The 26,242-nt window shown below is 41.8% G+C and overlaps 2 protein-coding genes and 1 long non-coding RNA gene across 3 annotated transcripts in view; 2 read left to right on the top strand and 1 right to left on the bottom strand.

Moving 5' to 3' along the window:
- LOC145456779 (uncharacterized) overlaps window positions 1–26,242 on the bottom strand; it is a 329,933-nt gene that overhangs the window by 255,973 nt on the left and 47,718 nt on the right. The gene's annotated exons all lie outside the window — the stretch shown is intronic.
- Window positions 8–2,981, top strand: LOC145456765 (tRNA (cytosine(38)-C(5))-methyltransferase-like). Its single transcript, XM_080334884.1, has 6 exons — window positions 8–200; window positions 935–1,042; window positions 1,108–1,302; window positions 1,811–1,972; window positions 2,080–2,146; window positions 2,519–2,981. The coding sequence occupies exons 1-6, from the start codon at window positions 19–21 to the stop codon at window positions 2,891–2,893; spliced, it is 1,089 nt and encodes a 362-aa protein (XP_080191010.1). The 5' UTR covers window positions 8–18; the 3' UTR covers window positions 2,894–2,981.
- Window positions 5,496–15,822, top strand: LOC145456750 (uncharacterized). Its single transcript, XM_080334868.1, has 9 exons — window positions 5,496–6,370; window positions 9,103–9,508; window positions 9,572–9,721; window positions 9,783–9,899; window positions 10,563–10,931; window positions 11,000–11,137; window positions 11,873–13,003; window positions 13,966–14,175; window positions 15,293–15,822. The coding sequence occupies exons 1-9, from the start codon at window positions 6,345–6,347 to the stop codon at window positions 15,356–15,358; spliced, it is 2,613 nt and encodes an 870-aa protein (XP_080190994.1). The 5' UTR covers window positions 5,496–6,344; the 3' UTR covers window positions 15,359–15,822.

Below are 26,242 nucleotides of genomic sequence, written 5' to 3'. Positions count from 1 at the left end.
TGATACCTACCATAAGTTATGGATGATATACGTGCTCTGGAACTGTACAGCGGGATAGGTGGCATGCATTTTGCACTTCGCGACTGTTGCCCGGCTGCGAAGGTAGTTGCTGCAGTGGATATCAACGATCATGTCACCCAGGTTTACGCCCATAACTTTCCAAATGTCAAGGTCAAGAACAAGGGTATCGAGGGAATCAGGTACCACTTTCAACGATTTTAAACTGGCCCTGCATGTCTTAGCTCGGCACCAAATCTAAAGGTTGCTATTATATTAGTGCAGTAGGCTGAATATAATTACTGAATTTGGACCTGAAAGCTGAGATTTTACTCTAAACAGCCTGGGGTGGATAATGAAGTCATCGTTGTTCTCAAACAGAAGTAGAAGTAACATAAATTTTTGACCAAGCACAAGTAGAAGTAGCCATTTTCAAGTACGGTAAGTAAAAAGTATGTAATTTTGCCTAAAAAATGTAATTTGTCAAGTAGAAGTTGAAGTAGTATAAAAACAAAACCTCTTGAGTAAGTATTTTCCAAGTATCAGTACTAATAGACGAAATACCAATAATGCGGTGACTTTACTATTCTTTGAAGTTACAATGAAATGTCTGTCTTGGCAGTCCTAGTCTCGAGTCATAAGACTTGGTTCGAGTCATGCACTATGACTCGAGCACAAGTCGAGTCAATACAAAAATTGACACGAGTCAAGTCGGGTCACCTAAAAATCGTAACTCGAGTCATTACAACTCTGGATTCGCCTTCACATGAACTTGACCTCGGATGTGTTTTAAATATCAAACTAATCGTTGTTTTTCTAAAATCTAATGCCAAAATTGCAATTTAATAACAATATTTCTACTTTATCAATGCTTTTCACCTTTCTATTCCACTTCTTGTAGTCGTCATTTTGTAATTCCAAATTTGTATTTTGCTAGCGTAAAAGAATTGGACAATTTCGGATTTAATATGGTTCTGATGAGTCCTCCATGCCAACCGTTCACAAGAATTGGTCTTCAGAAGGACATCAACGATAAGAGAACCAAGTATGGTATGTGATTTATTATTTTCGGTATTGTGACTGTGACTATCATTCTACTTCTGTCTGCAGGTCATTCATGCATTTTCTCTCAATTCTTCCAAAACTGCAAAAGGGGCCAGAGTATCTCCTACTCGAAAACGTGAAAGGTTTCGAAAAATCAATGGCCCACGAGGAGCTGTGTAAAACGTTGGACGTCTGTGGATATCACAAAACAGAATTTCTTCTGTCGCCGAAACATCTTGGTATTCCAAATTCAAGATTAAGGTATATTGCATAATAAGGATGTTGAGGTATTACTTTTATCTGGCATTATAATAATAAATAATCGTCAAATTATACTTTCTTCTGATCAAGACACACACAATGTACAATGCGATAAGACGCAATGCGATGTAATGAACACATAGGAGGAGGATGCCGAACAGTCAGTCGCGGTCTCTTAAACTGGCATCTACTTTGACCTAGTGCCCAATGTCACAGTTCTTATTCGATGTTAATCTCTATTCCGTGGCTCTTTCTTGCCCTTTTTATTCATTGTGAGTGCGTGTTTTCATCAGGTCTTTTTGTAGGCTTTTTGTCGCCGTAAAAACAGCGACGCATGGGAAGAGGAGCCCAGATAAACCTATCGACACGGAATCGAACCCGGGCCGCCTGGGTAGCAGTTACTTAACTGCATTACGCTAACTCCCCCGCAAATATGCAACTCTGATAATCTATTTCACACAACTTCTGAAACCTGGCGATGAAAATCAAAATCTGGTATTATTTTCAGGTATTTCATGCTCGCGAAAAAAAGCAAGTTTCACCATCTTGTATCCAGAAACGATGAAGAACTATGGACAACGTTACCGCTTAGTCTGACTGATAAACAAAATTGCAATAGAGAAGATACAGAGGAAGCGATCAAAGCCAAATGTCCAAAGATGGATGACCAGTACGTTTAAACACTCACAAATAGCAAGTAGAAAAGATGTCTTATGACTGATTTTATGATAATCATGATTAGGTTACGTAGTCGTTTTTCAACGTTTTAATTTTCAGGGTACGCGTTCAAGAAACCTGCATTTCGCATCCGATATCGGAATTTCTGGAAAAAGATGTGCCTGAGGTAGCCTATAGTTTAGTGGACTAACTCGCTCAATTAAACCTCCAATTCCATATAATCCAGTGATGGTGATACTGGGACTTTCCGTGTGCTGCAAAATCAATAATGCATGACTTTTCTATGAAACATGCTACGATAGACTTGATGCTGTTGAGCAATTTAAGATAGATGCGACAGTGAGCGGTTGGCATCGACTTCAACTCGGGATGGTGATGTGAAATTTGGCGAGATAGATTCCACACCCTGAAATTTCGGTAAATTGTTTTGACAATTTCACTCGTAAAAGTGATACAAACATTACCCAAAACTACTTTCTACTTCAAGTCTAAAAAGTACAAAACTAAAAAAGTCGAAACCATTCTATTTTTTTTGCAGGACTACAAGGTCCCAGACAAAGTGAAGTCTCGATACATCAATGTTATGGATATCGTACCGCAGGAGTCCAAGATATCAACCTGCTTCACTAAATCCTACACACAATATGCTGAAGGCACCGGTTCCGCCTTGATATTGAAGGCGCCACCAAACCACTCTGAGAATAAATCCGCCAGAAATGCGAATGACTATGATCTGAGGTACTTCACCCCACGGGAAGTGGCCAACCTGATGTGCTTTCCCGATAGCTTCACCTTTCCGGATTTTGTGACCAGGAAGCAGAGATACCGAATGCTGGGAAACAGTTTGAATGTAAAAGTTGTGTCGTATCTCATTTCGTTGCTTTTACTCGATGGTGATATGAAAAGTTCCTGATGTCAGTTTCAATGTGCATGATCGTGTCGGAAATGTGGGATACAGTGGTGGTAAATCATGGACGCACAATACAGCTGTTCTGGGCTCATGTGATAGTCTCAGTTCTATGTCCTTGTCGACACTGCCAAGGAGTTTGAGGGCTGTATCTCAAGTTCTTTACATATCGGATTCAGCCGTTTATGTTTGCTATCTTCATAGCCTGGTCGAATCCAGGATGTCAATTTCAAAGTAACATGGAAGTCGGGCAGTCACAATCAGTCAGTGTTGGGATGACTCCAGTCATGACTTGACTCGAGTCACCTTTTTTGTATGACTTGACTCGAGTCACTTGCTAAAATGACTTGACTTGACTCGGCGTATCAGAAAAACGGATTGACTCGTGACTCGAAGCAAAATTCACGAGTCAATTTCAAGTCAGTCAGTCAGGTTTATTAATATTTTCATCGTTTCAAAACATCACAAGACTGCGATACAATGAAAAGATAGGAGGGTGTCGAAACAACTTGGAGTAGCCATTAGGATCAGACACCCACCTTGGCCTAGGCGAAGTAAATAAGAGGCATGCACACTGAATGAAAAGTAATGCAGAGAATATAAGACGCAAGCGACAAAATGGGGTGGCATGTGGCGGAGGGCGAGGTCGATGTTAGGTCGTGGTCCGGTAATCCTGAAGACTGGCTAGTATTGATTTAGAAGAAATTGCTTGTATTTCGACTTGAAATCATCAAGCAATCGATGTCGATAAAATCACTCTATCTTGCATATGGTCGGATTGTTCGCGAAACGCTGGTGTAACCCGTCAAAGCGACCAATCATTCAATGATCGTGCGTTTTACTGAAACTTCATTGTTCTCTCACAAATAAATTGACCACAAATGAAGTGATCAAAGCATACATCTTACGCTGTCGTAAACTAGTATAGTAGAGTAATTCAATAGCAAAATGTATAATTCTGTTCTCTGTTCTTATACCTTAGCTAAACCTCTTGTTTCGTTGAAATTGAATTCGAATATAGTTAATATAGTCATCAACCATAGGCGCAGACTCGAATAGTATCATATCAATTTGTAAATTGGTAATGCATTGCATCTTATTACTTCGTTTCTGTAGACTCTATTTTGGCTGGTAACTAAATTGAGGCTATGTAATTACTTCCGTGGTTCAGCATTTCTATGTATATGTGAGCGATATAGCGCCTTCTTGCTTGTATATTTAACTCTATATTCGTTCAACGGTTCAGAATCAATGACCACGCAATCTGTATTTCAGACAGCTAGCAAAATGCAATGACGTAATCATGCCTCATACTTCGAAAAGGCAACCTGACTTGAATTGTGACTTGACTCGAGTCACCTCCAAAAATCGAGTGACTTGACTTGACTCGAGTCTTCTTCGAAAATCGATTGACTTGACTTGACTCGAGTCAAAATCTGCGATGACTCGAAATGACTCGTGACTCGAAGGTAGTGACTTGATCCCAACACTGCAATCAGTAGATTAGGTTACTAGCAAGCCTTTGTAATTTCGTAATTAATCTCTTGTCGCAGCACCTAACTTGTAAAATCACACGAAATTGTTTGGAAACTGACCTCATTTGTGGCACGACTACACTCGTTAGCGACGGATTGACAAAATCAGATATATTCTACGTAGTCCTACGTTTATCACTTTTCAATAGCTCAAGGGTTGCTTTGAAGCGGAAAGTTTGTGAACAAATCGAACCAACTTAGGGAAGTCAATTTATGAAACGCTCATCTTGGCCTAAAAGTTGAGATCATGTCGGAGAGGCATCCACAGAGAGAGAAAGTAAAGTACTCGCGACCAGTTGCATAAAGTGAAATGATACAAGGTATAAGCGATATCAATATGATATGAACAACATCGGGTATGGGGCGCGTGGTCTCAAACTACGTTTCAAGCTACTATTATACTGTCAGACCGTTTCGAAATCGCTACTTACAGTTGAGTAGCGTCAGTGCCCACTTTGGCCACGTCGACTATAGCTTATTTATTTGTCCGTAGGTCGTAGTCGAAAAAAACGCGAATAAAGGTGATAGTTGTCATGCGTCAAGGTCAAACTATCCAAATCCAACAAAATAAACAGATCAGAGCTGATGGAAGCACATTAGGCCTACTTCCACTGCATTGCGTTTTTGTCCGTTCCCGTAACGCCATCTCCCTTCTACGTATAGTTCTGCGATAGACATGGACACGAGGTCGTGCGATCCCTGAAGTACGGCAGCCTACATTATGCAGAAACATAATATAGTTGCATTTTAATATCCATCATCTCATCAATATTACTTTTATGTTTATATGCCGACATCAGGGCCAAAATTATTCCGAATAACAGTGTTGACATAAAAAGCGCGCAATTTCACGGAAGCCGTTCAATGTCGCCGAACCTGAAAACAGCTGACCAGCAAACATTTTTATTTTGGTCCTGCTAACGCGGATATTGTCCGAAAATACAGATTCTGGTGCCCTATTTTGAGACAAAGACATGCCACCTGTACGTTTCAGTTATGTCGTCATAGCAGGACTCAAAGTATCCAGGCGAAAGTATTCAGGCGAAATCAGCTGATTCTGGACTTTCGGCGTAGTAAACAACGGTTCGCGAGAGGCCATTGATGGCTGGCGGCGTTGGTTCATGCCAGTTCAAGATGTCTTTGTGAGCATCAGGACCAGCGGTAAAAGAATAATGAATTTAAACGTAGACAGCGCGCAGGCGCAAATTTAACATATTTAATATTCTGAACTACCTGAAGTACGTGTATATATTTTCTATATACATAGTCAATGAAATATGCTATGTTGTCACGATGTAAGGTCGCAGTATTTACTATTATATATACGTTTCGCAAGGCGATATTTTCTTACGCGAAATCGCTCTTAAGTGCTTACATTTCGGTAGAGTGAGTATTAACGCCTAGCGAAGGGTTATTGAGGTCGAAAGCTTGCAGCCGACCGCCATGATATTTTCAACGGACAAACGACTCGCGATCCAGCTGTTACTACTACGATGACGTGATGTTTCTGTTTTCTTTCTCTCTCCTTATTCAGTTGTCAGCTGACCGGACACAAAGCTGCACAGTATATTCATCCGCTTTATCTATAGACAACTGCAAAATTTTGGTTTATTTGCTTATATTTTCGGAGGTTATGTACTGATTATTGCTTATGTACTAATTTTCTAACTTTTGGAGTACAATTTGCTAGATTTTATACGTCCGGTAACAATAAATGCCCTTAACGGAGTATTTACTCTCTATGACATCGCCCTGCCTCGTGTTTCCCGCCATCCTTACTCAACGAAACGGAACGCAGACAAGCATTCGCAGCTGGTCGATACGGCTGTGTTTTGGTTATCGTGAACAGCTTCAGTTGTAATATATTAGGTGTATGAGGATTTGGGATAGTCGAGATTTGTTTTGGATTATAACAAACACGGATGGCAATGCAAGACACTTTGGCTGGGTGAGTTAATATTATCAATATCGCCTCGGTTACCTTTGATTAATGTATTGTATAGCTTATGTGATCGAGTATGAGCGCCGAATCTTCATTGCAACACTTGCATTTCAATGTAAGTCAAATAACATTACATGCACTTACTGTAAATATATTAGGAATGTCTGTCTAGTATAGGCCTACTAAAATTTAATCTGAATTACTAATGCTGGTTAAAGCAGCGGTATGCAAATGATATTTTCCTTTCATTACGACGGTGTTGAAAATTTCTGTTCTTTTTGGTGACATATTATGCTGTATTATTGTTAGTATGTAAAATAACTGAATGATTTGTCGATAAGTTGTGCATTACTGATTGCATTACTGACTGGTGATGCTTTATCGATTTATATACGTTAAAATGAATTATTTATTGAGTTCTGTATTGAGAATATTAGTGCTGATTGCTACAAAGTATAGTCTGATAAAGCGTGGGTTCTGTATTATTGATATTCCGTCCTGTTGGAATTTCGGGACTTCGGATTTGATCAGGTGTCGCTGGCGCCGTTGCTTGAAAATTCACTCCCACGTCGATACCCTCGTCTGAAGTGTGCAAACATGGACAGTATTAACCTGTGAATAGGCCTCAGAATAGACGGATTGTTCGCCGTAGGTTGATCATTAACTCGAGAGCATTGCTCAACATGGATATTGGCCGTTTCGCAAGCAATCGTATAATAAGCGCCTGTAATACGTCAGCTAGGTTCACACTGTTATTGTCTGCCAAAACCCGACTGTCAGAATGCAAACGAGATATGCGTCACTTCCGGTAGCTCTCTTGCTGCGATGCGATATGCGTTTTCACGTTGCGCAGCGCGTCCCAACTTTAGAGCGTTGCTAGATTTGGGAAGTGCTAATGACGAATTTCTCAATGACCCGTCGTTCAACTATTACTGGCTTTACAATATGGAGTTTAGAAGTCATGTCGGCACACATTTTTGCGTTTGATATCATGTTATCTGCATTTTTTGTGTTTGAGAATCATTTGATGGGAGTGTTTTATCGAAATCTTACACCGCGTAACGAAAATGGCACCCTTTTTCATAATCGCCTATCAGTTATGTGCGGCCAAGTCCTCGGTCTGAACCTGTATGACCCCAATTCGTTATAGCATTAGCATGCATGGATACGCGGCTCTAAAAATAGCGCCGCTCTTGTGAAGTCTAGCGACATGGCGCTTTGAAATGCAAATTGGTGTCAATTCATAAATTGAGCGCGCAATTTTCGATTTGACATTGAATAGTTTCCTTACGACCGTCTGGGTGTGTTGAAATTTTTGAATGCGGTGGGCGTTGCGGGGGACTTGCCAGCCACGTTGATTAAAAATTCAAAAGGCTTTTTTCTTTTTTGCGGGTCACGTCATTCTCTCGGTATGCGAGCGCCAGCTGTTCTGGTTTACTCCCGCGCCAACGGTTCTCGGCATCGCCGTGCGCCAATGTACGAACTGCTACAATCGCTGTATAATTCCAGTATTTGCAATATAAAACATCTATCATACTTTATATGTCAGTAAGTTGCAAACGCAATTTTTTACTTCGAGGGGCACTGTAATACGTCGCCCCGTTCCGAAATCCCGACTCTTGTCTGGCGACAAGTGGAATTCCTCGAAACGGTTCAGCTGTTACCTCGGCAAAGTGCGGTAATTTTCCATTGATCGGGCCTCGGCGCTCTCGGGCGTTTCCCACGTGGCTTGCTGACTTCTACCAGATTGGCGTAGGAACGGGTTTCGTTTATATACGCCGATTTCACGGATAATTTCCCTCGAACTGCTGGATCGCGAAAAATAGCGATACCGCGCTGGTACCGAATATCGATCTCGTCTTGTAGATACGCTACTTGCTTTCCACAGACTAATTTGACCCTGTATTGCCGAGATGGTTGCGCAACGCGCCATTGTTGCGCGGCTTTCGTAAATTGGTGTTATGAAACAAAAGCAATGATGAAATACATATTGTATACTATAGTCACGCGGCTATGTTACAGTATAGTCGCCTGTCGGTGTGATGATATGTCACAATGCGCACATTGTTATTGTATTCTCTCACTTTACTACAACCAGCTGAGTGGATGATTACTGTTGCCTGGATTTTGCACTGTAAATGTAATGGGATATTGTTCTGCGGATTTTATAACAACTCATTTGATCCTCTATAATATCAGGACCTTTTGTTCATAATTGTAATACGCGTTGTGTTGAAAGCTAGTAATTTAGTCATGCATCACATCATTCACACTATCTCCTTCATACCCAGTCATGTACTGTACATACACGTCTGGTCAGATCAATGCTTCGATTTCATGCTACAATTTCGTCTAAAATGCACCTACATACAGAAATACCGTACTGCCAAATAATATGTACCTGATGATGTATTTTAGAAGTTGTGCTCAATCTTTCTACATGATACTCTGAAATATACAATTGAATAGTATAACCATTTTGTAATGAACCCGAATATTTTCGGCTGACACTCGTCAGCAACTTGTAGCGAATTGGAAAGAACATTGTATGTCAACAATCGTATCACAAAATATGTGTTGAGTTGATATACAAATTAATTGTATTTTGAAGTTGCATACCTCCAAGAAGCTCTTCAAATACTCTGAAATTTAACCTCTTAGCCCTTGCGTATCGGACGTCCTTTTCATAGGATACATTGGGTTGCATTGCTTAATATGTTCTTATATTTCTTTTATAGGCGAGATGCCAATGCACAAGGTGTGCATATTGTTTCTGGCGGACATCAGCAACAACCGCCCCACCATGCGGTCATCTCACTGAGCAGCGAGTTAGCCAAGCTAGGCTGTAATGCTAATTCTCCGATGAATGTTATTCCGGCACATTTGCAATCTCCACGGAACATTGTCAGCAGCCACACTCACATTTCGAACTTACAAGTCACCCCCACTGAATCAACGACGTCGCCTGTGCACTCCATGGTTCTACAAAGCCCGAAAGAGGAGCATTACCAACAGGAGCAAGAGCGTAGAATCAGGCGAGAAATCGCAAACAGCAATGAAAGGAGACGCATGCAAAGCATTAATGCGGGCTTCAAGAATTTGAAGTCTATTCTACCTCACACTGAAGGTGAAAAGTTGAGTAAGGTAAGCCTGTAGATTTGACTTCATCTTTTACGACTGCAATACATATATGAAATTCGTTACCAGGCTGCAATTTTGCAACAAACCTCCGACTACATAGCACAGTTGGAATCTGATAAATTCCGTCTTGTTCAACAAAATGACAAACTAAAACGAGCGCTCACCGAATGTAACTGTAACTCCAAGTGCAGATCGCTGGCAGATATATTCGAAAAGGTGCGACTGAAGTGAATTTTTGTTAGTCTGTTCTTGTGATAACCGTAATGCCTTCTTTCAGGACGAAGGTATCGGTAGCCCGGCTGAGGAAGATTATGATGACATGAAGCGAGGTATAGCTGAGGTGAAGCGACAATTGGACAAAGAAATGCAAATGAGGATGATGCTAGAGCAGCAGGTGTGATGTTTTACATGTTGGTAGATATCCACATCTTTGTGATGCACTGCTAAGAAGAATTATTGTTGTTTTGCACCCCTAATTATTGTTTTACCTTTGATGCATTCTATCATTCGTGGCTGTTGATGCTGCAAAGTCACAGAGTATTCTGTGATTATGTTGCGTCATGAATCTAGTGGTGTCAAATTTGTATTCGAAAATATATTTCTCAGTCATGGACTGGAATACAGAGCTTCTGGTTTGTCAATTTATAGAACCGGTCGGCCGGTCCGTCTTTCTGTTCAAGAATACATGAGTAACTGATTTGCACTACATAATTTGAATAAAGCTTTGAAAAGTATGTTCATAATAATGTGTATCAACTTGAAGACTGTTCGTGTCGTGTTCCTCTTTCGAAAGTCTTCGAGCTAATGAATGCAATTGTGAACGTACTTTTAAAAAAAGAGATATGCATATTGTTGGGTGCGATAAAAATTGGAATCGTATGTTCACGGGATACATATGTGCTTCGTTACTGTGACACGACTCCCACTCGATTATGCTTTGCTTAAAACAACAAAGTCACATTGATGGTGCTTTGCTTGTAATAACACCGCAGTTGAATTGATGGTGCTTTGCTTAAGATAACAATTTCAGATTAATGGATTGCGTTTCCGTCTGCAGCTCCGTAACACGGAATCGAGGCTATACGACAATATGCAAGGCGGCACACCTTCGAGCGATAAGGAATCATCGCCGGCCTCCGAGAAAAACCTGGCTAAAGACGAATTTCAAGGACAATCACAGCCCTGTGCGAGAACTTTGTTGCCGCCTCTGGCCCCATTAGGCCTTCAGAAGTCGGAGGGAAGATCAGAACCGCAAACTCAACCGACGCTTCCGAATGCCTCGGTGTTCGTTCCGCAGACTCCGGTATATATAGCGAACGGTATTAACTCAGGACAGATGAATGGCAGGCATTCCATATGCGGTGAAGGCGTCGATGTCACAGACGGTGCTAAAGTACCGATGTCATCACCGCAATCGGAACACTCGGTAAGTGGGGCGCTCGTGAGTGACGGTTCTGATGTGTATTGTGTACGATTTCTGGAATTTCTTCTTAGATCACGGTGTTTTCGCATTCCACCAAGTCGAATCAACCGTTGAAGAAGCGCGCCATCGAAATTCTTGAAGTTCATCAAAACGTGTCTGATTCGGGATGCGAGGGAACTATGGATCAGCCTCGGTCCAAAGTGCGAAAGGTGTGTTGGTCTCTACTTTTCGGTGTACTCTAGTGGGTTTTGCCTATATGCAGTGCTATCTCAAATGTTTCAAGTCTGCAGTACTTCATTTCTACTCTAACAGTTTTTAGGTAACACTACTTACTGTTGACGATTTTGATTTTGAAATGAAGGAAGTAGTTCTGTGGTGAGTTTGCATCGCTTTACGGGGGAAGTTGTCATAAGAATTGTATGAAATAGCCCTTCTATCATGTTGACTGAATATAGTGTCATTTTGCATTAGTCGCAAAGATACATCTCAAGACCTTGGAGGTACAGAACTTCAATACACAATCGTATAGTATGTTCATTGTTCATATTGAACCCAAATATTTTTTGGCTGACAATGTCGCAAATAATCGACAGCAAGTCAGTAGAGAGTTGGAAAGAACATCGTATATCAATAATCGTGTGACAAGACCAAATATGATGTCAACACCATGAAACTTGGAAAGCATCTGGCAATTTCGAGGAAAGTCGCGTCCGATTAGCTGCTAAAACTACACGACCCCTCAACCGAATTTAGTTTTTAAAGTTGCTCACTTGAGTACTTTTCATACCTTCGTTTTCCGTTCCATTTGAAGTAGTTTTGACATTTCTTGATTGCTACACTTCTACTTGTAATTGAGTAGTAATTTACAGAGTACTAGAGTAGCAAGCTAGCAACACTGACTACTTTGACCAGTTCTGGCTCTACAACACAATTTCTATACTCAGATGTCATCCGACCATCCGCCGGTGAGACAGAGAGGCAACGTTCCGCGAAAACCCTCGCAGGACTCTGGACCTCCAGCCGCAGCCCCGACTTCACTGCCGACGTCCATTCCAGCTCTGAACACGCCCCGACCCAAGATACCGTTGCCAGCCCTGGCGTTGTCGTTGCCCGAACCGAAAGTGCATTTCTCCCCGATCTCGTCGCAAGGTTTACCGAAAAACATATACAAAAACATACTCCCTCATTGTTCCCTGCCCGGCAGCACAATTATGAGTACGAAAAACAGTGTTTCCGCAGATGCGAACGCAGACAAAAATCTAAGGTCGATTCCACCCACATCTCAGAGTTCTGTCGTTGAACAGCAAGCAGCACCTCTGGAGTTTGTGACCTTTGTCAATCGTAGTCCCGGGCAGGAAGCGATGTCGCAAGGTGGCACCATGCCGGGGCCTGTTTACTTCACAGTCAGCGGCGCGCCGAATGGGATCACCTATGTGCAGCAAGACGGAGATAAGCTAGTCCCGCTGTCTCAACAATTTCAACAGTCTCAGTACATTGTGGCGCCTTTGAGTAACGCTTGTGGCACTGCTGTTTTGAATCAAAACGGGCACCCACGAAGCAAGGTGCCTTTGTCGGCTCAAACTCACCCGACCGTATTAGCTTACCCGCAATCGTCAGTTGCACAGCCGGTGGTTAGTTCTGTGCCTATGAGTCAGGGGTTGACTTTTGTGCAGAATAACGTGACTCCGTGTACTCTCGCGAGCGACTCTCCGAAACCAATACCCGACGCGCGCACCCTTTTGGGTTACAGTCAGCCTGAAATCACGTTGAACCAACTCAACGCGGTGCCGAATTTGGGACTGCCGAAAAGCTTACACCAGTCGGTGTTGACCGCCCCTATGGGTGCGACGTTGGTGCCGGCGAGCAGATCGGACTCTCCGTACGTGATGCCCAGTATGCAGGACAACGTCCTGGCTAAAATGAACACTTACATGAACCCGGCGGCTTTGCGGTGTCGCAATTCGTCGCTGAGTACAGGGGATAGTAGCAGCGCGGCTAGCGGTGCTGAAGACGAAGATACCTCTCCAGGTGTCTCCGGAGAACCGTCTGATTCTCATTATACGACGCCAGCTAAGGTACGCGTTAATTCATCCGTTCGTTATTGTATTTTTGTCTATTGAAAAACATCACAAGATTACGATGGTGTCGAAATAACTTGGGAGTAGTTTTACACCACAAACGAAAATCGTGTATTTTGCTGAATTTTCAATCTATCGTAAGATGTAAATCGGGAAAATGGTGCTTCGCGGTACCAAAACGTGCTTTCGCACCTTCCAATGGGTGGAAAAGAGTCGAATACACCAATTCTGGTGGTGGATATATCCCGAGGGTTTGCTGTTTTTTTTTCTCGTACCGCCCCAACTATTCCCAAAAAGGTGATACACTACAGCTACATGCAGACAGAAACCACTTCAGTCTTCACCCCTGGGATATATATCCATAAGGATTGGTGTATTTTACGCGTTTTCACCCATTGGAATGGGTGTGAATGTGAAAGCACAGGTTGTGCCTGAGTGCTGTTTATCTGATTTACACCCGACGCTATGGTGGAAATCTGATTAAAATCGCCAATTTCCAACCCATGTATTCATATTGTACCACCTTGCTGTAGAACATGTTTTCAACCGTCTTTGCTCATGGTCCACATGGCGTCGCCCATTAACGTTCAATGAAAATGTGTCTGGCGAAATTTGTAAGCTGATGACTATGAAAAGAAGTTTACCACTTTTCCCCGGGTACTAATCACGGCCTATTTGGGTAGCTGACGACTAGAAAAGGTCGGCACTTTCGCCTGGTATAATTTAAGCCCTGATTACCAGATGGACACAAGTTCAAATCTTATAAATAAGTACGGTATTCCATGCAAGCTTTGTGGCCCACTGGTTTGTTACATTCGACCGAGAACGTGTAAATACCAGGCTTGCACAATTGTACAATGTAAAAACAGTAATATAAGACAGCATAAATAGGTCAAGCTATTTGGAATGCGCGACTTCTTGCAGAAGCTGGTTCTTACGGCTATCTTTCCTTGCCGCAGGTTGTCAGGTACTATTCTGACGGCGCCGAGCCCGTTGCTCGTAAATCGAGAATCGCCGGTTGTGACGAAGTCGCGAACGACGTCGCCACGAAAGCCGTTGCGCCGTCAGACGGCGCGTGCCGTAATGACACCGCGAAGGCCGCGTCGTCTCCTGTTATTCGTCGCGTCAATTCGTTGCCATCTCGAGGCAATCTCGAAACAATTGTACAGGTATGTCAGTGATGCATATGCTAAATATTCGTAGCTAGAGCAAGAGGTGGTCAGTAACGAGGTATTCCGGCTTTGTAGAGTGTTGCATTAGGTTTTCGCCTACTTTCACAGCCTTGTCTTGTACAGGTACACGCTTCTTTTTCGGCAGTTTTGTAGGCCAAACTCGGCCTGGAATACTTTATTACTTACTTGAAAATCGTATTTTCCTATATTTTCTTATACTTAAAGAACTTCTTAAAGGTACAGAACTTTAATATAAAATTGAAACACACATTCGTGTTGAAACGAACCCGAATATATTCGGCTGACACTCGTCAGGGGTAATCGTCAGCAACAAGTAGAGAATTGGAAAGAACATCGTATATTAACAATCGTATCTCAAAATATGTCGTCACCTGCATGAAATTTCGAATAATCGGGGCGAAGAGAGCGCGTAAGCTTAATGTACTATTTTTGGATGGTACACGAACTCCTGTTGGCGCAGACTTGGTGCATGAGTACAAATAATTTACGTTACTTTAGTTGAGTACCAACGATGACTATTTTGACCACCTCTGGCTAGGGCATTAGTCATATCCCAGCTAGTTGTACCTGGTAGTAACAAAATATATGTTGGTCAAGCATCGTTCGGTATTAGTGAACTTCGTGACACGGGATATCTATAAAATTCGATCAAACGCCAGTTGTGTGACGGATTTGTTGAGACCGGAGACGATTCGACTTTTTCCGAAATATTTCTTTATCTAGTGCTATGATTCAACGGCTTCAGTCGCAATAACAGCCGGTGAAATCCCGGATTATTCAGTTCCTGTCGTTTAGTTTCTCTGACGCGAAAAGGTGTCGTTCTTAGGCTGGAAACTTGGCGATGTTTGCGAGACTTTCTCGCTGTGACTGGTTGCGGTGTGACTCGTGATATTTACGACTGACTGGAATCACAGCGAGAGTTCCTTTCGAGTCAGTGAGGTCAAAAAGTGTCGCTAGCAGAAGACTTGCATAGATTAGTTTTTCTTAAGGGCAATCGATAGGCTTACAAATCTGAATTTTATTATATTACGTGTCCAAATGTTTAGCTGCTTGTATTTGTGCGTTGGTGTCAGTGTAACGTTTTGTGCTACAGGCAATCGACCATTTGGAGCAGCAGGAACGGCGGAATTCCCAAGATCAGCCCGAGAAGGTTCATTGAAAGCGCTGGCCTCCGCGGTTTGACGCACAGCCGCCACGGGCTGTTCGCCGAAAAACGATACTCTCGAAGTTTGCACCATCCGACAATAATGTGTTGTTGTGTTTTGCGCGCTTATCGGAATTGAGAAATTCGACTGATTCTACTTACAAGGCGCAAATGGTGGTGTTCCATAGCGGTTCGCGCTGCGTGTGTACTACGCGTACGCGATTTGACGCCTGCACTTTTGTATTCGCGAGATGTATGCCCGGTGACCGCGCAGGGTATTTATTTTTTGTAATAAAATAAAACACCGCTGTAGTCGGCAGTTCTTTTCTCCGCGATTTGCAACTTTTTCATTACGTCTTATTTAAAGTTCATTACACCTTTCGTCTTCTCCTTTCTTTCATGTCGCTTTTCCTGTCGGGCGATCTCTTGTCGACCCGCTGATCCCGTCGGTGATTGTATAAATATATGACAAGACTCGATTGTTGACTGTGTTTGCATCGAACAGACACTCTGTGGCATGGGGTTCTATACCAATACCGAGAAAACCATTACCGAGAATGGACATTGCCGAGAATATCATTACCGAGAATGGACATTACCGAGAATGGCCAATGTCAAGAATATAGCTTACTGGGACTGATGTTGTCGAGAAATTTATACCTGAGCATCGATACCGAATGTGGCAACGCAGTGATGCACACACACGACCTGTTCATATGCATAACATGCCTGCATTGCATATATTGCATTCTCGGTATTGACCGGGCACCGTGGCATGGTCGGTTGTGACGTTAGGCAATGTCGATATGAATGAGCCGGACGTGTCAGTCATTAGTATGCGGTGAACAGAGTTGGACCGATAGAAAATATTCAGCTTTTCCGAATTTGATTAAAATTACTTAATTCGCGAAAACGGAAACTGAATCAAGTTCGGTTCGTATCGAATCAGAGTTCGTTTTCATAAGCACGAGGATGGCAAAGTTCCTGTCCGTACAGCAAAGTTGACTTTTTTCGCGCTATACCGTTCTCTTGCAGCATTTTCAGGAAAACAAGAAATTAGATTAGAATTAAAATTAGAGCTAAGAATCATTCCACTAACTAATCTAATTAAACAACTAGAACTATCTAGTTGTCTGGCTCTGGAAGGCTCGACACGGACCTGGTTTTGAGCAGAAGCACATATCGATCATTCGGCGATACAAAATCGGTGCTGTTTTTAGGCGCAAGGTGGGATGCTATGACGACATTTAGTCCAGTTGCGAAGGTATTGCAGGTGGTACGCTAGTAGAGAGAAGGGAGTTATCAGTTCAGGTGGGGTTGAATTCGAGTTTTTTGAAGCCGTCGTGTCAGTGTTGGGATCAAGTCACGAGTCATTCCAAATTTTGACTCGAATCAAGTAAAGTCACTCGTTTTTGGAGGTGACTCGAGTCACATAAAGTCACGAGTCAAGCTAAGTCACAATTCAAGTCTAATTGAATATGCCAAGTATGAGTGATCATTCAGAGTCGTTACATTTTGCTAGCTGTGTTAAAGACAGATTAATTGGCCATTTATCTTCAATCGAATAACGAATATATAGCTAGTTGAATATACACACATGCGAAAATGCTTGTATCGCTCACGCACACGTAGTACTGCGTATAAAATACGTGAGTAAGTGCATAGCTAGGCCCAGGGCCGTAACAACACTTCGTCACCCCCCGTTGGTCTTGGGCTCCCCATATGATGATAAAGAGACCCCCAGACCCCCCTCACCCTATACGTGGTGTATCGGTATTTATCATCGACATTAGGGGCCGTTTATTAAGCCAGCTTTTCTCGCCTAAACGCGCGAAGCGCGAAAAATCTCTATAATTCATGATTGAATCGGTCAATATCATCGGGAATTGCATATATATTGCTATCAATTTTTATCTTCTCTCTGCTCACGTAATCAGATTTACAGGTAGAGCTGAGTGAGGTGTGTTTGAAAAGGTAGGAACCCTCAATAATAATTAAACATCTTCGGGCGTATACCCGGCGGGAACGAAACAGCACTTCGTGAGGTCCCCGCCAAAAAAACTTGGGTCTTTGGCTCCCGTGGAGTGATAAACCTATCCCCAATCACGTTGTTCACTTTTGTCACAAAATTAGTCGAGCTGTTTAGTGAGCCAGCGCGATGCGCGAAAATTTTCGATTATTCATGATAAAATCGGTCAATTAGATCGGGAATTGCATATATATTGCTAATTGCTATCAATTTATTGTCCTTTCTGCTCACGTATAATCAGATTTACCGGTAGAGCAGGAGTGTGGTGACTTGGAAACTGTAGGTAGGGCCCGTTGATATGACTCTGTAACATAATGTTAATTCGTGACCTCCTGTCTGCTATATCAAAAATATAGAATCGCTCGAACGTAGGTTACTAAACTAAAAGACACACACGATTTCAAATTGGTATTTTTTCACCGGCATATAATTTTTTCCCCGCGGGATGGTATTTGTACTGTGAGGTTCAGATTGCCAAGACAGGAACATTCGGCACCAGTCATTTAGGCGCCTATGGACAATTATACCTACGGTATATATGTATATATATTATATATAGCCTAACGAAGTTTTCGGTCGGCATTATGGCAGTCCTTTTCGGCTAAGGTTTTCTCGCTGCCGATCGTTCTGGCACATTTCTTGGAGTCGCATGTTACGTGGCCTAAAATTTCATATGTCTTGGTGCATCGTGGCGCGGTAATGTCCAGCGCCGATATGCCCATTTCTATAAATCTTGCGTATTTTTTCTTGGGGGAAGAGTACCCGAAAATTAAGATAGTTGGCAACTTGAAATCGCGCCAAGAAGCGCGAAATTTTTGTGAAAAAGTTGCATAAATACCCCATAATTTATGCTAATTCATCATTGGTTCACGAAATAATTTTGCGCGCCTTTCGAGTCCCCCCCCCCCTCACAATTGGGGGGTTTGGGGTGCGGCAGTTACGGTCCAGGCCTAGGCTTACATGCTGCAGCTGCAGCTGAAATAGATGATCGAATACGAAGCCTCGAGAAGTTGAAACAAATTGATGTTGTACGATGCACTAACCATCTACATCAGTGGTTCCCAACCTTTTTCCACCCACTGTACCATTTCGAGGTTTTATGCAGTACTCACGTACCGCATACATGAGTTACGCGCGCCGAGGGCGGTCAGAAAATGTTTCCACCGCGTTGAGCTCCCGAAGGCAGCCAAACAAAAAACAAACTGCCCATTTTAAGGCGCAGTAGCATATATGATTTTTGTAGAGGCTCAATTTGGAATTCTCGTGGTCAAATATATAAAAACTGAATTTGGTTAGGTTAAAATCCAAATGCTTTACCACTAGATCTTTTCTCCGTATGCCGTCATTGGTGGGATTGCACCTACCCACGACGCATCTGAACTTTTTCGTATGACTTGACCCGGCGCTTCAGAAATGTGGAATGACTCGGGACTCGGAGCAAAATTCACGAGTCAATTTCAAGTCATCAATTAAACGGTGTCGATTACATCACTATATATTGTGTATATATGTTCGGATTGTTCGCGATACGCCGGTGTCACCCGTGAGAGCATCCAGTCATTCACTGATTGTACGTTTCACTGATCCTCCATTGTTACATCACATATAAATTGATCGCAAACGAAATGATCACAGCTTACGTTGTCGCAGGAGTAGTAGATTTGTGGCGACATAGCGTAGTGGTATGATCATTGAACACTGTTTTGGTAGAGTATAACCTACAGGGACCACAGCTACAACACCAATGGGTTGTGGGTTCGAGTCCGACCGAGGTCGACTTCAGAAATCCTATACCCAAGTGTTGGAGGTTTATATCTGGTCTCCTCCTCGCCATCTCATCCACGTAAGCGGTGTCTTACAAAAAGCCTTAGCGGGTCGTGTTACAAGTCGGCCGATACGGAACCAAAAATGTAAATGGCCATAGTAGTAGTAGTAACAAGCACCATGAATACCACAAGAAGAAGAAGTCGTAAATTTTTCTAATATCAACTATATCTCTGTATATTAGACGGCTCTGTGCTTGCATTGCACAACACTCACCTTTACCAACCCTCTTGTATGATTTAAATGGTACGAATATAGTTTATGCGTGTGCCCATAGGCCTACTCGAGGCAAGCCAGTACACCACAATATTCCTGGGGAGCAGCGGTACGAAAATAATAAGGTATATAAAAGGTGCATCACAAACTTGTCACACTAAACTAGGGGCTCTTTACTGGTGTCTGCGGACTGGTTTGGCATCCATGAAGACAGGGCACGGTATGGTATGGAACGAAATTTCGGTATGGAATATGGAAAAGTGCAAGTATGGTATGGTATGGAGATTTCCCAATTATGGTTTGGAACGTTTTTTCATACTTCCATACTTTTTCCATACTTTGACAGTTTTGCCAGAACCATGACAATAATCCTACTTTCGATTTGTCAAATTGATCGCATACCACAGAAAATCGCTCACTGTCTATGTTCATATTTCAAATTGTGATTCATGACTCACCCATCCAGGTCTACATCTATTTGAAGAAAACAAAGTTGCACAACGCGCATATGAATGAAAATAATATTAGTGATGATTATTCCAATCTAAACATCATCAAAATGAAATATATTCATCATCATCATCATCATTGGTTTATTAGCAATTTTATCAGTTCAATACACCACAAAAAATGCGATACAATGAAAGGACAGGAAGATGTCGAAGCGACAAGGAGTAGTCTATGGAATCTGACACCCACCTTGGCCTAGGCGATGTAAAGAGGAGGCATGCACACTGAATGAAAGTAAAGAAGATAGTATAGAAAAAGAATGCGACAAGAAATAGGGCGGCATGTCATGGGAAGCGAGATCGGTAGGTCAGTCGTGGTCCGGTAATCTTGAGGATGGACTGTATTTATTTAGTAGTAATTGTTTGTATTTCGACTTGAATGTGGACATGCTCGTCGACTGTCTGATGACCGGCGGGATACCGTTCCACACATCAGGTCCGGCATATTTGATGGAGCGATGATCTTTTCGGTCGATCATATGATATTTGGACGACGTGGACGCGCGTGTGTTGTAGCCTACTTGTGCGCTTTTGATTCAGAGGTAAAGAAGTCATTGAAATATTCGGGGCAACGACCGCAGTGAAACTGATATATATTCGACCGTTGTCGCGTTACAAATTGCATTTCTCTTATCGTAACTTCCACTACGTAAACAACCAAAACGAGTATTAAAATCGTAGACTCTGAGAGTGCAGAAGTTACATGAATATTTTTATCAATTTGTTGAACTTGGAAATAATGTTCGGCGCTTTGGGAGGATGATCATCACGCAATATCATTGCAATTTAAAAATATGTAGCTTGCCTTGGAGCGACGTTACGATATGCCGGCCTACAACACGCATTGTAACTTCATGAAATCTGGTTATTTCAGATATAATGGACAGTGAACACCCTGATGTTGGTTAATGAAGCTAATGAGTGTAACCCCCAGATTGGCGGGGGAAATGAACATTTTATCAGCTGTCGCAAAATGATGTAAAATTACATTTTATGATATATTTTAATGCAAGTGTATCCAACCAGTAGGGAGTTACACAACTGTGGGGAATTTAGGGTCTTCTATGGTTGGGAATAGACTCACTTTGAAAAAAATTCTTTACCTTATTAACCTCAATATACAATTGATTAGTATATTTATATTGAAATGAACCCGAGTATCTTCGGCTGACACTCGTTTATTAAACGTCTGTATGAAATGCCGATTGCATCTCTAGTATTTCTTAGCTCATTTGCTATTCAGCAATTCGTGTTATCAGTGCCTCCAATTAGCGAGAATCGATTGGACAGCGGCACGCGATCTCCCTCATATAGGTTGTTATTCATTCGTATGCGAAATGGTGTGATTGAAATCACCTGATTCGTTATAATAAAAGTTCATATGTATATGATGAATATGTATTCAGGGAAGATCGTGGAATCACTAATTGATAGCATAGCCGGACTCGTTACTGACATTTTACGTAGGCGCAACATTGCGTTTACGGTTACCAGTTCATTGCTCATAAATTTTATTGCGTGCTGTTCCATGATGGGTGTCTTTTAACTCTCACCAATAGCAAGTCTTTACAAAACATAGTCTTATCAAGTTTTATTGGAGGAGCATTTTAAAGAGTAGAAATATCGATTTCAGGTTGTGGTGAGAAAAGAAAAAAGGGTGTGAACCTATCTTATAAATTGACAATATCTTTGTTTTGTATAATTTTTTAGATGATGTTACTGCTAGCAGTGCGTTACCACAGTAGATTTAGATGACGTGAGATTCTGTTGTAATTTCCAAATAATCTTACTTTTATAGTTTTGACTCGAGTCAAGTCGAGTCATTTTCAATTCACCACCGAGTCAAGTTCGAGTCCAAGTCAGTGAGTAGAGGGTCGAGTCTGAGTCATAGTGTTGTGAGTGACTCGAGTCGAGTCCAAGTCATTACGTTCTCTGTTCAGTTTTGAGTTCAACCCAGTTCAAATCGCGTTTTTCAACTCTGCTTGAGTGATATAGAATGGCTCGCATTCCTCCGTCCCAACAGTTTCTGGCCCTATTTTCCAAGTATCAGGACTGATAGACGAAATACCAAAAATATGGTGACTGATATGGTGACAACTACTATTCTTCGAAGTTACAATGGAATGTCTGTCTTGGCCGTCCTAGTCTCGAGTCATATGACTTGGACAGTCAGGACAGGACAGTCAGACAGGACAAGTCAATCCACAAATTGACTCGAGTCGAGTCGAGTCATTTTGCGCATTTGAAAAAATGACTCGAGTTAAATCGAGTCACCAGAAAATCGTGACGCAAGTCATTACAACCCTGCATCAGGGCCGTTTAAATGGATAATTTCATTCAAAATAATTAGAATATAAACGCCAAAACATTTCCACACTTCAAAAACAGAAAATCCTTTGATAGGTTGGGTGAGTTGCGAAAGTATGGAAAAAGTATCAAATATGCAGAGGTGGTCAAAGTAGTCACCGTCGATACTCAAGTAGAAGTAGAAGTAACGCCGTAATTTCTACTCAAGTAGAAGTGGTGGTTCACAAGTAAGTAAGTAGGTATTCTACGCTTATTTTTGCCTACAAAACTGAAAACTGTCAAGTAGAGGTAGAAGTAGTCTAAAATCATAGCTATACTTAAAAAGTTGTGTGAGTAGGCAAAATCTACTTCAAGTACTTCAAAAAGTAGAAGTACTTCGTTACTGACCACCTCTGCAAATATGGTATGGAAGAAAGTTGCTATGGTATGGAGAATTGTCAAGTATAGTATGGAACGATTGGGCAGGTATGGAGTATGGAAGATTCCCATTCCATACCATACCATGTCCTGCATGAAGAATAAAGGTCGAGTCCGAGGCCGGAAAAACGAGTATCATGAGTTAACAGCCAATCCTCGGATTGATCAATCCAGCGATTAGAAAAGGAAATGAGCCACCTGCCATAAAATTTGATTTATCACCCTATAAGGGCCCAAGAACAACGTTTTTTTTTTGGGGGGGGGGGGGGCTGACGAAGTGCTGTTTCGGCCCTGCCTCTGTCGAGTGTGGATATATCACAATGACTAGGAATATGTTCATTTTGTCACTTCCATGATTCTATGAGATTCAGTGATGTGCGGTCAAAAGAGAGGCAAGTGACGCAGTGCCTCGATCTCCTGTGGTCTGATAAGTAGAACAAAATTGTGAAGCGTATGCAATGATTACGGGTATTTTGTAGCGTTGTTCATGAATGGCTAACTTTGAACGTTTTTAGACCTAAAATTACGCAATTTGTACATTTATTGTTCAAATGTATATAGAGCGAAAGGTGAGGTGAGGCACAGACGAGCCAGGCCGCACCTGCCCTGCATGCGATATATATCTGAGCGCAATTAATCATGAACAGCTCAGAAATTATTCGAATGCTGTTGCACACTGCTTCCAAAAATCCAAATAATATAATGATATCGCATCACCAAAAAACTCAAAATCGTCAAGAAACGTGAAGTTCGACTTCGTTGCGTACAATGGCAACGTAATGAAACAATTCAAGTTGGAGCACAGACGAGTCAAGCCCAGTGGTGGTCAAAGTAGTCAAGAAAGCTACTCAAGTAGAAGTAGAAGTAGCGACGAAAAAAATCTACTCAAGTACGAGTAGAAGTACTTCTTTCACAAGCAACCTAAAACTACTTGAAGTAGAAGTAGAATTAACTGACTGTAAAAGTACTCAAGTAAGTAAGTAGTTGTGAAAACGATCCTAATTTGTTCACATGGATTGTATAAAGGTGCAAATTGAGCTATGCGAAAGGTGACGAGCTTGATTCATATTGATGCATACCAGCAGGTAACCAATTTTCGATATCATAAGCATTCGTCCACATCATGGGATGAAAATGATAGGATTGATTTGGAAATGCGATACTTATCCTGTTTTCTCCAACAGCACGTTTTAGAAAATAGCATGGTTTGGCGCCATCCCCCATATTATAAGGTCCGTAGTTTAGTCGAAGAGCAATACGGAGAAGTTGTATAAAATACGATGTAAACACTTTGCACGATTAGTAAAGGTTAATATAAATATGGTGGACCGTAAAAATGCGATATTGTGTAGCTTTATTTCCGTAAATTAAAGGCATTACTACACTTGCTTTTATACTTCAACATGTATGTTATCCAGACTAAAGAACTTATATCAATTATAACTCAAAGTATATGATACTGGGAATTGAAAATGGAACATAAATACTAGTTCTAAAAGTGGAACACGTTTTTCATGCCTTTAGTCCAGAAAGTTTCAAAGGTGGTATGCTAAAACACTTCTAAAACTAAAAAAACTGTCAGAGTCTACTTTTCCAGGTTAGGACGCGCCATGGACATGCTAAATTACGATATGACAAGTAAATGCTAGATTGCGAAACATCAGTTTCAAACGTTATGATGAGCCATATATACTGCGATGAATTATTTCATATGGGCGAAGGGCGACAATAATGAGGTGCGAACACAGGGATATCTAGATATCTAGTTCTAGATATCCCTGTGTGAACGGAACAACGCCAAGCCGCTACCTAAATTATATTTACCGTATCGATACTTTCGTGAAATCATACTGGTAACGCCGTATATCCACTGCGCGGAAAGGGCGACGAAAATTCTGGGCTTTACTCTACTTTTATGAAAGTTAAATGTTGATACTCCGTGAAAACAGCCCCGAAATTCCTCAGGCTATCTTCCTGATTGGAAGATTGAACTACTTCTACATGACAAACTGAAAATAGCGAAAAGTAAGTAAGTAGATCACAAAATATTATGAAGTAGAAGTAGAAGTAGCGAAAATCAGATCTACTTGAGTAAGTACCAGAAGTAGAGGAAAACTACTTGAGTACTTCGAAAAAGTAGAAGTATTCGAAAAAGTAGAAGTACTTCGTTACTGACCACCTCTGGTCAAGCCCCACCTGTCATGACGTAATTCATCACAAAGTTTATTGCTATATCGTCGCGATGCTATTATGCTAATATTGTCGCGATGGTCCCGAATATCCAAATAATAAAAAGGTCAGGGTAGTAGAACACCTCAAAATCGGCGTGGAATGTGAAATTCCGCTTTGTTACAAGTACAACGACATCGCAGCGAACAATACACAGGACGGAACACAAGAAAACGCATTGCTCTATCAAGTATGCCGGACCCCAATTGTGGAACAGCATCTCGCCGGCTATCCGACAGTCGTCGAGCATGTCCGCATTCAAGTCGAAACACAAGCAATTTCTTGTAAATGAATACTATAGCCAGCCTTCAAGATTCCCGGACAAGGACCTAACATCGACCTCGCCTTCCGCCACATGCCACCTCATTTTGTCGCTTGCGTCTCATATTCTCTGCATTACTTTTCATTCAGTGTGCGTGCATGCCTCTTCTTTACTTCGCCTAGCTAGGCCAAGATGGGTGTCTGATCTTGAAGACTATTTCAAGTTGTTTCGACACCTTCCTATCTTTTCATTGTATCGCAATTTTGTGGTGTTTTGAAACGACGAAAATATTAATAAAACAGATTGATGCAACATTCCAGGCTGATTCTGGGATGCTCCAGTACCATGAGCAGAATAAAATTTTTATTTTCACGATCAGTACCGCGGTAGCGTTTGATTGATACCAGTTTTATCAAATTTCGCGCTAGGCAAGCCGGTCAAAAATGACCATGACCATCAAATTGCCTTTACCCAAATGAAAAGTATGCCGCAGACCAAATGAGCCGTGATATTTGCTTGTGTCCTCACTACATAGGACAAGGACAGTATGGTGACACTAAATCGCCTAGTCCAGCGCGAAGAAAATTTCATGTACCATGAATCTGGCTAAAAATAATATTATTTATTTTGATTTACGAAACAATTATGAGCCTACTTCAAAGCCTTCAAAATTCTGGACATTTAGGCATGTTTTAAAATTTCCTCCCGGATGCAGTTAGAACAGTGAAATTACGGACATGTCCGGAAAGTTCCGGACGTATGGCAACCCTATGATATACCAAACTACGTAGGGGCGTCGCTTCGCCCCCTAGACCCATTTTCACGGCGTGCGTTATCACCACGGTATTGTCCGTGTTATCGGTGGTAAGGGAACTGGCGTTGGTCTAGTCGCACGATGCACGAAAAAAGTCAAATTCATGGCTGAATTCAGTCAATAAAATAGCAATTGCGTTTGTACCCCCAAGAAGCTCATGAAATACTTTTGGGCTTCCTTCGAGTACCCCCCTCCCAATTGGGGATTTAGGTGCGACAGTTACGTAGGGCTACCATATCTTGGAATAAATTAAGAAAGAGATAAATGGTAATTTTCCCAACTTTGTGGTTGG

The sequence above is a fragment of the Botryllus schlosseri genome, chromosome 15, assembly GCF_051294905.1.
Source record: "Botryllus schlosseri isolate E-star chromosome 15, Bs_hap1, whole genome shotgun sequence".
NCBI classification, from domain to species: domain Eukaryota; kingdom Metazoa; phylum Chordata; class Ascidiacea; order Stolidobranchia; family Styelidae; genus Botryllus; species Botryllus schlosseri.
Note: the sequence above shows the minus strand (reverse complement) of the source record. Positions and strands in the feature narration are given on the sequence as shown.

Coding starts and splice junctions, on each gene's coding strand:
- LOC145456765 (XM_080334884.1), top strand. CDS start 19: ATGGATGATATACGTGCTCTGGAACTGTACAGCGGGATAGGTGGCATG. Junction 1,973..2,079: donor TGTCCAAAGATGGATGACCA/GTACGTTTAAAC, acceptor TTTAATTTTCAG/GGTACGCGTTCAAGAAACCT. Junction 2,147..2,518: donor TGGAAAAAGATGTGCCTGAG/GTAGCCTATAGT, acceptor TTTTTTTTGCAG/GACTACAAGGTCCCAGACAA.
- LOC145456750 (XM_080334868.1), top strand. CDS start 6,345: ATGGCAATGCAAGACACTTTGGCTGG. Junction 11,138..11,872: donor CTCGGTCCAAAGTGCGAAAG/GTGTGTTGGTCT, acceptor TTCTATACTCAG/ATGTCATCCGACCATCCGCC. Junction 13,004..13,965: donor ATTATACGACGCCAGCTAAG/GTACGCGTTAAT, acceptor TCCTTGCCGCAG/GTTGTCAGGTACTATTCTGA.